This window comes from Microcaecilia unicolor, chromosome 6 (genome assembly GCF_901765095.1).
Source record: "Microcaecilia unicolor chromosome 6, aMicUni1.1, whole genome shotgun sequence".
NCBI lineage: Eukaryota > Metazoa > Chordata > Amphibia > Gymnophiona > Siphonopidae > Microcaecilia > Microcaecilia unicolor.
Genome location: NC_044036.1, coordinates 105,112,135 through 105,125,399, shown reverse-complemented (window position 1 = coordinate 105,125,399; position 13,265 = coordinate 105,112,135). Strand labels below are relative to the sequence as shown.

General features: G+C 45.5%; 1 protein-coding gene across 1 annotated transcript in view; it reads right to left on the bottom strand.

Moving 5' to 3' along the window:
• The window catches only part of VAV3 (vav guanine nucleotide exchange factor 3), a 594,162-nt gene that overhangs the window by 353,379 nt on the left and 227,518 nt on the right, over nt 1-13,265 (bottom strand). Inside the window, 1 exon segment of the mRNA XM_030206250.1 lies at nt 8,637-8,732. Within this exon segment, the coding sequence (XP_030062110.1) occupies nt 8,637-8,732 (96 nt within the window).

The window sequence follows — 13,265 nt, the reverse complement described above, 5'->3', positions numbered from 1 at the left end:
ATACAGATGGTATTCTATAACAATCCACCTGTAAATCCTAACACGCATACATTTTTGGGGAGGCGCTCCAAAATGTTATGTGCATAAATATAGAATTCTGTGCCTAATTTAGGCGCCGGCCCTAAGGGCTATTCTATAAAGGATATGTACCCTTTATAGAATAGCGCTCAGGGTGTAAAATTTTAGGTGCCAAATTTTAGGTGTCATTTATAGAATTATAATTAGAAAAGATACCAAACAGTAAATCAGGTACATGGACATTTGCTTCGCTTATCGTCGAACAAGTTTGACATGAAAAGACCAGCAAGAAAACAATGCCGACAAGTTGAATTTGACTGAAAGGTGGATCAGCTCCATATAGCAATCATTAGCTTTCTTTTCACTTTGATTAAGCAAAAAGTAAAGCTTTCATTTTAAAAGAGTTTTACAATCATGTTGCAAACGTCACATATTTGAAAACTGAGAGGTATGTCTACAAAAGGGTATTAAGTTCTAACACACGCTTAGTGCATTTGAAAATACTTACCACAATACTCATTAAAACATTTTGCGGTAACTTGTTTGCACGCACTAAGCGCATGGTATTTATTTTTCGTATGTATTTTCTGGAGGGGGCATGTCAAGGACAGAGAATGGGCGTGGATGCACTATCCAGCTAGTGGGTTCTGATTACTGCACACCAGCGGCATAGCTACGTGGGGCCACGGGGGCCTGGGCCCCCCAAATTTCTTCTGGGCTCCTGGTTTTGCTGGCGAGGGTCCCCAACACCCCTCAGCTGAAACCTTGTCCACAGCCAGTCTCCAGTGCCACCGTGTTGCGGCACCAGAGACCAGCGCTGGAGAAGGCTTCAGCTGGTGGGGGTTGGGGACTCCTGCCAGCCAAGGTATTTGCTGCAGCAGTAGGTGGGGAGCGACAGGACGGCGAGGGGGCAGCAAGGCGGCGGACCAAAATGTGCCCCCACCTCAAGCTCTGGCCCCCTCCCACTGCAAGGTCTGGCTACACCCCTGCTGCACACTAACTGGATAATGCGTCCATAATGTGGGAGCTCTTAGCAAAGTGCTTCCCTGTCAAATGTTTTCAGGTTACGTGCACTAGTGCGAACATTAGCATATGACCAATATGGGAAACTGGCCTGTTTCTTCGGTATGCTAGAAATGGGCTTAACATGCAGGAAAGTCCCACTTAGCACACTTTAAGCCCCTTTACTAACATGCTTTTGTAGACATACCCTATAAGTTCCAATAGGAGAACGTGTACAAGAATCAGAAAATGCAAAATCCCCTCACATTTCACATATTTAAAGAAAAAAAAGTTTGCCAGTGGTCAAATTCTGACCACATGTTGCCCAATTCCATCAAACACGTTTCAGCTAAATTCTACGGTCTAATAATCTGAAGACAGAGACAATATTTTGTGAATTTTCTTATACAGACAGAAGCCCTAATTTCTGCACTGCTGTTATGTGAATTCTTTTCAATACCTTTACTGACTGACTCTAATAATCCTCCTCCAGTATAATCACAAGCTTATTCAGTAAGCCCTAGAGCAGCTGGTCTTGTTAATTAAAACTCTCTCTCCTCCATTGAATATTATAGTCTTAGACGACTCTGTGTACAGCTTTTATGAAAATGAAGCATGGTGATGCTGCACTGCAACCTATGTAGTTTGTTATTTGAAAACAAAATATTATTTTTAAAGAAGAGTTATTTTTTAAAATTGCATGTTGTCTGAGCTGCTGGTTTCTTCCTTTCATTTATTTATTTGTCACAACTGGGATATGAATCCATATTTTTAACTTTATACACTACAGATCAATATTCTTCATAAAATTAACTGATTAAATTATTTCTTCAGAAAACCTCACCAATTGATCTACGTCAGTTCCTGTTTATTTTGCTCCTGCTTTGTTCTCACCCCAGCCTCTATCTAGGACTTTGCCAGAGGGACAGGGCTTGGAAATTCAATCCCGTCTGACAGCAACTATAATTTCCAGATAGTTTTCAGCTGGGGATCTTAGACCAGTGCAGAGGATGAGGAAACGCCAGTGACCTGCAAACATGCAATTGGACATGAGCTGAAGCTGAGCACTCTTCATGTTTACAGGGCAGCATCATCTCATGGGATCTGCATCTGTTGCTGGCAGATTCTCAATCTGCAAACTTGCTGATTTGAGGGATTGAGGATGATTGGAGGTCTGACAAAGTCTATGGGCAAGCTTGTTAAATGGTGATAGTACGTATTCTTGTCATTACTCAGTTTCATGCATTATTTTTAGCTACAGTTTGTGTCTATTAACCAAGTGATTCCCTTGAATTTTACGGATTTATGTTCCAATGATTTTATTGGATTGTAAACTGCCATGATGATGACAGTAATTTCAAACTGCACACTTTGGCATTCGTACTCCCAATTCTAAAGTTACAATCAACAAGGAATATATAAATAACCAGCCACAGCTTTACTGAAACGTTTGAACATACAAATGTAATCCTCCGTTAGGTTGGGGATTTTACAGAAGAGTAAGTCCCTGTAGAGTCACTGGGGGGAGTTACTGGGAGGTCCCTGGGCGGGAGGAAGCCCAGCCCAAAGGAAGTAGTTTGGAAATAAAATGCAGAGACAGACAGTGTTCGGGGACTGAAGAGTGACAAGGGGGGAGGAGTTACAATGAGATATAGAGGACTGTTTACCCTTTAGGGAGGTCTTTGGTTGCCTGCAAGCCCCTGCCAAGTGACCTGAAGAAGGAGAAGGGGGATCCTGAAGCACCACCTTAAGATTAGGATAGCAATGAGGAGCAGTTATTGCCCCACTCAATAACTGGTGACGGAGTCAGAGCTTTGGGTAGATTGGGGAATCCAGGACATAGCCTGCTCAAGACCAGGGTGCCGCCCTGTGAGGTACACCAGCAGGAGGACAGTCATAAGGAACTGTGCCTGGTGGTTGCGGAGTGAGTTGGTGGAGAAGAGGACAGCCCTAGGGTTACATCTGGTGAACAGGATAGGCATGGACTAGGGTGCTTGTGAATATGTGAAAAGCCCTGACGAAGAAAAGAAAAAGGTGTACATACAGTGGTGGAAATAAGTATTTGATCCCTTGCTGATTTTGTAAGTTTGCCCACTGACAAAGACATGAGCAGCCCATAATTGAAGGGTAGGTTATTGGTAACAGTGAGAGATAGCACATCACAAATTAAATCCGGAAAATCACATTGTGGAAAGTATATGAATTTATTTGCATTCTGCAGAGGGAAATAAGTATTTAATCCCTCTGGCAAACAAGACCTAATACTTGGTGGCAAAACCCTTGTTGGCAAGCACAGCGGTCAGACGTGTTCTGTAGTTGATGATGAGGTTTGCACACATGTCAGGAGGAATTTTGGTCCACTCCTCTTTGCAGATCATCTCTAAATCATTAAGAGTTCTGGGCTGTCGCTTGGCAACTCGCAGCTTCAGCTCCCTCCATAAGTTTTCAATGGGATTAAGGTCTGGTGACTGGCTAGGCCACTCCATGACCCTAATGTGCTTCTTCCTGAGCCACTCCTTTGTTGCCTTGGCTGTATGTTTTGGGTCATTGTCGTGCTGGAAGACCCAGCCACGACCCATTTTTAAGGCCCTGGCGGAGGGAAGGAGGTTGTCACTCAGAATTGTACGGTACATGGCCCCATCCATTCTCCCATTGATGCGGTGAAGTAGTCCTGTGCCCTTAGCAGAGAAACACCCCCAAAACATAACATTTCCACCTCCATGCTTGACAGTGGGGACGGTGTTCTTTGGGTCATAGGCAGCATTTCTCTTCCTCCAAACACGGCGAGTTGAGTTCATGCCAAAGAGCTCAATTTTTGTCTCATCTGACCACAGCACCTTCTCCCAATCATTCTCGGCATCATCCAGGTGTTCACTGGCAAACTTCAGACGGGCCGTCACATGTGCCTTCCGGAGCAGGGGGACCTTGCGGGCACTGCAGGATTGCAATCCGTTATGTCGTAATGTGTTACCAATGGTTTTCGTGGTGACAGTGGTCCCAGCTGCCTTGAGATCATTGACAAGTTCCCCCCTTGTAGTTGTAGGCTGATTTCTAACCTTCCTCATGATCAAGGATACCCCACGAGGTGAGATTTTGCGTGGAGCCCCAGATCTTTGTCGATTGACAGTCATTTTGTACTTCTTCCATTTTCTTACTATGGCACCAACAGTTGTCTCCTTCTCGCCCAGCGTCTTACTGATGGTTTTGTAGCCCATTCCAGCCTTGTGCAGGTGTATGATCTTGTCCCTGACATCCTTAGACAGCTCCTTGCTCTTGGCCATTTTGTAGAGGTTAGAGTCTGACTGATTCACTGAGTCTGTGGACAGGTGTCTTTCATACAGGTGACCATTGCCGACAGCTGTCTGTCATGCAGGTAACGAGTTGATTTGGAGCATCTACCTGGTCTGTAGGGGCCAGATCTCTTACTGGTTGGTGGGGGATCAAATACTTATTTCCCTCTGCAGAATGCAAATAAATTCATATACTTTCCACAATGTGATTTTCCGGATTTAATTTGTGATGTGCTATCTCTCACTGTTACCAATAACCTACCCTTCAATTATGGGCTGCTCATGTCTTTGTCAGTGGGCAAACTTACAAAATCAGCAAGGGATCAAATACTTATTTCCACCACTGTATACCTGGGAAGAAAGTGGTATAGGTGTTCCCCAGGGAATGGCAGAATTATGAGAATGATTTAAATAAGAGTTTATATAAGTTACTGAAGTAAAGAATCCAGGATCTGTCCCCTCTCTCTTCCCCTTTTTTTCAGTCCCCAGTTCCAGCCCCATTATCCCACCAGTCCCCAGTTTCAGCCCCAGCCCTATTCTCCCACCAGTCCCGAGCTTCAGCCCCGCAGCCACTTCTCCCTGTCCCCTTTTCAGCCCTGTTTCAACCCCAGCCCTAAGCTTCAGCCCCAGCCACTTCTCCGTGTCTCCTTTTCAGCCCCCAGTCCCCACAGTTTCAGCCCCTGCCCCTTTTCAGCCCCCAGTCCCGGTACTAGTCCCCTTTTCAGCCCCAGACCCATTCTCCCACCTGACCCACGCATGCCCCATTTTCCCACCAGTCCCAGGCATGGCCCCTTCTCAGACCCTAGTTCCAGCCCCCTTCTCCCATCTGAGAACCCCCACCCCGGTCCCCTTCTCCCATCCGAGAACCCCAACCTCCTTCTCCCATCTGAGAACCCCCTCTCCTCCCCACCCCAGTCCCCTCCCATCCGAGAACCCCCTCCCCTCCCCAGTTCCCTTCTCCCATCTGAGAACACCCTCCCCTCCCCAGTTCCCTTCTCCCCCCACCCCACCCCAGTCCCCTTCTCCCATCTGAGAACCCCCCTCCTCACTCCCTTCTCCCATCTGAGAAACCCCACCCCTTCTCCCATCGGAACCCAACCCCTCCCCTTCTCCCATCAGATCACCACCCCACCCCTTCTCCCATCGGAACCCAACCCCACCCCCCCCCCCCCGACCACCAACTCCGTGGAGAGACCGCCCTCTTCTCCTTCCAGCACCCTGCTTTAAAAAAAATATTTGTGAAATGGAGTTGCAGGCAGGCAGTGCCTCGCATCTGCCCTGCTTGTAAAACAAGTAAATCTCCTAGTCGGCATCGGGCCTTCCCTCGTTGGGTCCCGCCCTCCTCTGAGGTAACTTCCTATTTCCGCGAGGGAGGGACCCAATGAGGGAAGGCCCGACGCCAACGAGATTTACTTGTTTTACAAGCAGGGCAGACGTGAGGTGCTGCCTGCCTGCAACTCCGTTTCACAATTTTTTTTGAAGGCAGGGTGGGAGGGAGCAGCAGGAGCGGAGCACCCCCCGACCTGCTGACACCCAGGGCGGACCGCCCCACCGCCCCGCCCTTGCTACGCCACTGAAAGGAATGCCCCTGACTTGCCTATGTCCCTCCCATTGTTACATCCCCTTTGCAGTCGCTATTCTATAAATGGATACTCAAGTGTATTTTCGCATGGATCTGCCTTTTCTGCCCCATTTCGGCACCTTCATCCATTAGAATGACTTTGCGCACCGAAAATTTGATGCGGAAGTAGCACCTAATGTTTGACATCATATATAGAATTCCCCTGTATATGTCTATTAATATTTCAAGCATTGAATAATGAAGCCCCACTGAACATTTGTGCTACATTTAAATTCTCAAATGCTCAGATGCTGGTATGAGTCTGATGAATTTTTCCACCAAGTATGGCTCGAGGAAACTTGAGCCCATATGTTTTCTGCTATTGGACAGAAGACAGAAGCTCTGGAATGCTTCACCAGGCAAGCTGAAAATGATTACATTTATTTATTTTACTATTTTTATTTTGCATTTATCTAATATGGCTCACAATAAAACAAACATAAAATCTATAAAACAAACAATATCACAGCATAAAATAAATCATAAAATATTATATATAAGCTAATCACTCCAAACCATAATTATCTCTCAACAGGCCTTCCTACAAATTGAATACTGGCTTATGTAATAGGCAGATATTATTATTATTATTTATTATTTGAGTGGACAAAGTCTAAATGTTGTGGTTTTATGATTCAATTAATTTTATTTATTACGTATGTTGTTTTTGTACACCACCTAGAGTGATAGCATGATTACAATCATTTTAAATAAACAAACAAACAATAATTAAAGAGGGGAGAGGCAGTTTTGAAAAGGGCAATTCACTAACTGCTATGTTTTTCTTCTGCCCCCTGTGTGTGCATGTTTACATTCATTGTATTTGTATTATATAACTGAAGCTAGCATCAACTTCCTGGTAGGACCTGCAATCTCTGTTTTCATAGGTCAGCCATGCATATAACTCATTTCTTCCAGTCACTGAGAAATCTGTCAGGTTCAAGCTTCATCCCTACAAACACATGCTCAAACCCTATTGGTTACATCTTATGGATATTCTCTGCACCTCCCCCCCCCCCCCCCCCCCCCTTCCTTGTAGATCAAAATTCTCCATCTTGTGCTGCTGTCCTCAGTTCTCTGTCCCCCTCTCTCTCTTTTGAGAAAGCACCCTGTTTTTACCCAAAGAGGACAACTTCCTCTTCATAGATACCCAACATCCTTCCAGTACTGAACTCTGCATTTATCCAGGCAGACATCCCTTTACTAAATTTAACTTCTGCATCTGTAATAATTCAGAATCTGTCTGTCCAGTCACTCAACTTCCACTCCTTCAGTCTGGCAGTCTGTCATCCAATTGATCAGCATCCAGTCTGAATGACTCATTCAGCCTGAGCAGAACTCTTGTTTTTCAGCTATCTGCATGCAGTATATTATCTGTTTCACTTATTTGCAATAAACAGTTGAAAATGAATAAAGTGACTCTTCCTTTAGATATTGACTTGGTTTAGCTGGCTGTTTAAATAATGCACTGTGAGATCAGCAAAGTTTCAGTGTATCAAAGTTTCTATGCTGCAGAAGCTAGAACTGCTTCTCCCATAGAAATGCATTGGACCATTACTGGGAAAGCTTATTTCTCTGCAACTTCTTGCCCAATCTGACCTATTTCCAAGCCCAGTTTCACTGGTTCTCTCAACATGCCAAATTTGGTCCCATTCATACTTTGCCTTCCGACACAGGGTGACTTTAACCACCAATGGGGCTCTGGGCAAACTTTTGAGGATGGGGTCCCCTCCCCCCCCCCCCCCCCCCCCCCCCCACACACACACACTCCATTCCCTGTCCAACAGCACAGCTTCCTTAGCCTCCTGCCTGCCAAGTTGCTTCTTGCTGAAAAACAAATGCAGCATAAAGACACAGAGCCAATGTCTAGGCCACGCTGCTGATGGCTCTGCCCCTCAAAAACAGGAAGTCCACATCAGAAGGAATAGGATCAGTAGAGTCATCAACTATGTAGCCTAAACAGCAGCTCCACACCTTTATACTGCTTTTTAAAATGTTTTTGGCTGGAAGCAGCAGAGCTGGCTGGAGAGTTGGGAGGGGGTGCTAAGGAAGCTGCTAGACTATGGTGGGGGGGGAGGGAGGAGGGAAAGATTCTGAACCAGTGTACAGAAATGCCAAGGGTGGTCCATCCCAAAAAGAGTGAGACTGAAAGCCAATGTGTGATGTTTTTCTCATGGTGCATTTTGGGATTTGGAGCTGCTTCTCTCCTTCACCCTCTCCCTTTCTTCCCCCTCCCTGTGGTTTTCCATCTCTCTTCCATTACCAGCAGTGATTAGGACAGACTGCTTCTATCTAGCGTCAGAGCTTTCTCTCTATGAGGTCCTACCTATGCAGAAACAGAAGTTGCATCAGAGTAAGTAGGACCCATAGAGAGAAAGCTCTGATGACGGCCACAGCAGCCTGTCATAATCCCTGCCGGCAGCGGAAGGGAGGGGGAAGGAAGGGAGATGGTAAGGAAGAGATGCAGGACCCGTGGGGGGTTGGGGAGAAGGAAGAGTGGAAGTGAGGGAGGAAAGATAGAGATATCAGACTTGGAGCTAAATTTACCAATGGACCCCCTTTTTGCAGAAACCTGAGGCAGCTGCCCCTTTTATCCATCAGCAAAAGCAGCCCTGCTCAGACAGACAGATGGGACATCATCAACCCCTTATGCATAATTTCTTCCAACATCTTCTGAGTTTGAAAGAATCAAAATAGGTACTTACCTGGAGCAGAAGATGGTACTTTAAGACTCTTTGCATAGGAACAACAAGAAGATCCCGTAATGTAAATTTTCCATTGTTAGCTCTTTTAGAGCATTCCTACAATTAAAAGTTTGAACAAGATTTTTAGAAACTGAAATAAGCATAACAGAAATTGCTCAACAAACACTGAACTCAAAGCTAAAAATAAAAAAAGCTATAGTGTCATCATTTGAGATTAAAAAGAATATACCCCTCTCATTCATTCATTTGCAACTAACAACAAAGTAATGCTATTTGATTACCCATAAGCATATTTAAAACCTGAATGGATATATGGGGAAAGAACTGGTCTTTAAGTGCTATTCTAGTTTGTTTTAGATAGTACTAAATTTAATTTACTGTTTGAAAAAGTAAGCATTCCAATTAGAGGTTGACCAAATTTCAGTTCTGGTTTCAGCTTCGACACCAAAACCAACCCGAAATTTGAATTCAGCCTTGTTTCAGTTACTGTGCCACCTACAGCCCCACAACACAAGAAGAAGGGCAAACATATGAGCAGTCTAATTGATATTCTCCTTTAGTTTTGCCTTGCTGGGGGGGTCCTCATTGGGGTGCCAAGTCTGACCGTACTTGCCACTCTATTGTATTTCCCTATTGCTCTTGCCCTCCTATGCGATAACTGTATTGCTTGTTTCCTTTTCTGCTGTACTAATGGATTTGAACTTCCTTTCCTGCTATGCCCCTCTTATGGTTATTTAATATTGTATACATCTGAGCTGGTACATCCCTTCAGCAGTACATCAAGCAAAGATAAACTTGAAACCAAAACAGAACTAGATAAACTAGAACCATGAACCACCCTCCCTCCCAGTCCCGTCCTATCTTATCTAATTTATCTAGGAATCTTCACGATATTGACCCTTCATCTCTATCCTCCCATGTTTCAAACCTCCTCTCTACTGTGGCACCATCCACGTCTGTCAACGAGGCTGTTTCTTCTTACAACAATACTCTATCCTCTGCCTTAGACACTCTTGTACCTTTGATGACCCGCCCTATAAGGCGTACAAAACCCCAACCTTGGCTGACTTCTAATATCCGCTACCTATGTTTCTGTACCCGCTCCGCCGAACGCCTCTGGTGGAAATCTCGGGCCCTTGCTGATTTCTTACACTTTAAGTTCATGCTGACCTCCTTCCAATCTGTTCTTTTACGCGCCAAACAGGATTATTATATCCAACTGACCAACTCTCTTGGCTCTAACCCTCGACTTCTCTTCACCACATTGAACTCTCTCCTCAAGGTGCCCCCTCCCCCAACTCCCCCTTCATTATCTCCTCAGACCCTTGCTGAATTCTTTCACGACAAGGTTCAAAAGATAAACCTTGAATTCTCTACCTCACCACCTCTCCCTCCACTAGTCCGTTCCCCTCTCTCTCCTTCCCCTCATTCCTTTTCCTCCTTTCCTGAAGTTACTATAGAGGAAACCACACTTCTCCTTTCTTCCTCAAAATGTACCACCTGTTCCTCTGATCCCATTCCCACCCACCTTCTTAATGCCATCTCACCTGCTCTTATTCCTTTTATCTGTCACATTCTCAACCTCTCACTTTCCACTGCAACTGTCCCTACTGCCTTTAAACATGCTGTGGTCACACCTCTCCTTAAGAAGCCTTCACTCGACCCTACTTGTCCCTCTAATTACCGACCCATCTCCCTCCTCCCTTTTCTCTCCAAATTACTTGAGCATGCTGTTCACCACCGCTGCCTTGATTTTATCTCCTCACATGCTATTCTTGACCCACTACAATCTGGTTTTCACCCTCTCCACTCAACTGAAACTGCGCTTACTAAAGTCTCCAATGACCTATTACTGGCTAAATCCAGAGGTCTCTATTCCATCCTCATTCTTCTTGATCTTTCCGCTGCTTTTGACACTGTCGATCACAGCATACTCCTCGATACCCTGTCCTCACTTGGATTCCAGGGCTCTGTCCTTTCCTGGTTCTCTTCCTACTTCTCCCTCCGCACCTTCAGTGTTCACTCTGGGGAATCCTCTTCTACTTCTATCCCTCTGCCTGTCGGCGTACCTCAGGGTTCTGTTCTTGGTCCCCTCCTCTTTTCTATCTACACTTCTTTCCTTGGTTCATTAATCTCATCCCATGGCTTTTTCTACCATCTCTATGCTGATGACTCCCAAATCTACCTTTCTACCCCGATGTCTCACCTTGCATCCAAACCAAAGTTTCAGCGTGCTTGTCTGACATTGCTGTCTGGATGTCTCAACGCCACCTGAAATTAAACATGACCAAAACCGAACTTTTTCCCCCCAAACCCACCTCCCCACTCCCCCCGTTTTCTATTTCTGTTGATGGCTCTCTCATTCTCCCTGTCTCCTCAGCTCGAAACCTTGGGGTCATCTTTGACTCTTCTCTCTCCTTCTCTGCTCATATCCAGCAGATCGCCAAGACCTGTCGTTTCTTTCTTTGCAACATCCGTAAAATCCGTCCCTTTCTTTCCGAGCACTCTACCAAAACTCTCATCCACACCCTTGTCACCTCTCGTTTAGACTACTGCAATCTGCTTCTTGCTGGCCTCCCACTTAGTCACCTCTCCCCTCTCCAATCGGTTCAAAACTCTGCTGCCCGTCTCGTCTTCCGCCAGGGTCACTTTACTCATACTACCCCTCTCCTCAAGTCGCTTCACTAGCTCCCTATCCGTTTTTGCATCCTGTTCAAACTTCTTCTACTAACCTATAAATGTACTCACTCTGCTGCTCCCCAGTATCTCTCCACACTTGTCCTTCCCTACACCCCTTCCCGTGCACTCCGCTCCATGGATAAATCCTTCTTATCTGTTCCCTTCTCCACTACTGCCAACTCCAGACTTTGCGCCTTCTGTCTCGCTTCACCCTATGCCTGGAATAAACTTCCTGAGCCCCTACGTCTTGCCCCATCCTTGGCCACCTTTAAATCTAGACTGAAAGCCCACCTCTTTAACATTGCTTTTGACTCGTAACCACTTGTAACCACTCGCCTCCACCTACCCTCCTCTCCTCCTTCCTGTACACATTAATTGATTTGATTTGCTTACTTTATTTTTTGTCTATTAGATTGTAAGCTCTTTGAGCAGGGACTGTCTTTCTTCTATGTTTGTGCAGCGCTGCGTACGCCTTGTAGTGCTATAGAAATGCTAAATAGTAGTAGTAGTAGGTAGGCCTCCTCACGCCCACCCTGATCAAAAGGAACCCAGCTCCCTCCCATCTGACACAAGGAGTCCCCTCCCAGAAACCAAAACCACAGGTAGGCCCATCCAACCCCTCTCTTGGGTCTACCATATCGTTGGTGATCTAGAGGGAACGATCCACAGTCACTCTTGCCCATGTTGGTACTGCTGAAAACATGGCTATTGGGATCTCATGCCCATGTTTACTCCAATCTCAAAATGGTATGGTATGGTATAGCAATTTTTATAGCCCGCCGCATACCTTGACAGTTGAAGGCGGGCTACAAGATCAAGAAACCAGATCAAAACATACTGGGAAAAACACTATTTGGTAGTAAATAATCACAGTTCATTTAACCATTTATGATAACTGAAACTAAGCCTATGGAAACAAAAATGTTTTATGATTCTTTCTAAAAGATATGCAGTGAAAACAACTGCGTAATTCCAAAGGAAGTAAATCCATAGTGAAGGCATTTAATAATACAGTGATGCAGAGAACTGTCTGATTGATTTTAGAGTCATTGCACTAGGAAATTTTAATAAAAATCTATTCCTGGTCTGAGATCTATACAGAAGGTTCACTAAATTCATCATTTATAAAGATGCTGCTCCTAATAATATCTTAAATATCATTGTGAGACTGCCGGAGGAAGTCCCAGTAACCATTAAGTCAGAGGCACCAGCATGGGCAGGAGCAACCCGAGATCATTCCTGCCCCCTCTAGATCACCAATGATATGCTTAGACCCAGGTGAGAGGGCCTACCCATGGTTCCAGGTGGAGGATTCCTTGTGTCGGGAGGTGGGGCCAGGGATCCTTCTGTTCCTCAGCCCCCAACTCTTTCACATCTTGCTAGTACATGGGTCAACTGCTCATCACCTCAGGCATCTACCCATCCAATGATCCTACCCAAGACAGCAGCAGCAGCTTTACCAATCACCACATCAGCAGCCCACTCTAGCAAGCAAGGTGCCCAAAATTCTGCCATCCAGTACAAGGTTCCTTTACCCAACCATGTGCTCACTGGCCACAAGTCAGCTGCAGGTACATAGGATCCTGAACACAGCCACACTCCCCGTCATTCAATGTATAACTCAGTCACTTGGGAGAATCAACCCATTCTCTGTTGATACAGGAATGGGTGACATGGCATAGCTATTTGCCCAACCAGTTGTAGCCCTGGCAGGTGCTGCTGACTACTCTGCTAGAGGAGTTTCAGCACAGCCCAGCACTTGTCAAAAATATACCACCCACTACTAGAGATGCTGCCTTGGGAAGGAACTTATACCGACTTCTGCATCTCAGCCTCACACATCCATTTTACACCTCCACCACTCAGTGTAAGAGATGTCATCATCTTTAACTCTGCTAACTATAATACAGCGACATCACCTGTAGTGTGCTCACAAGGACCTCACACCAT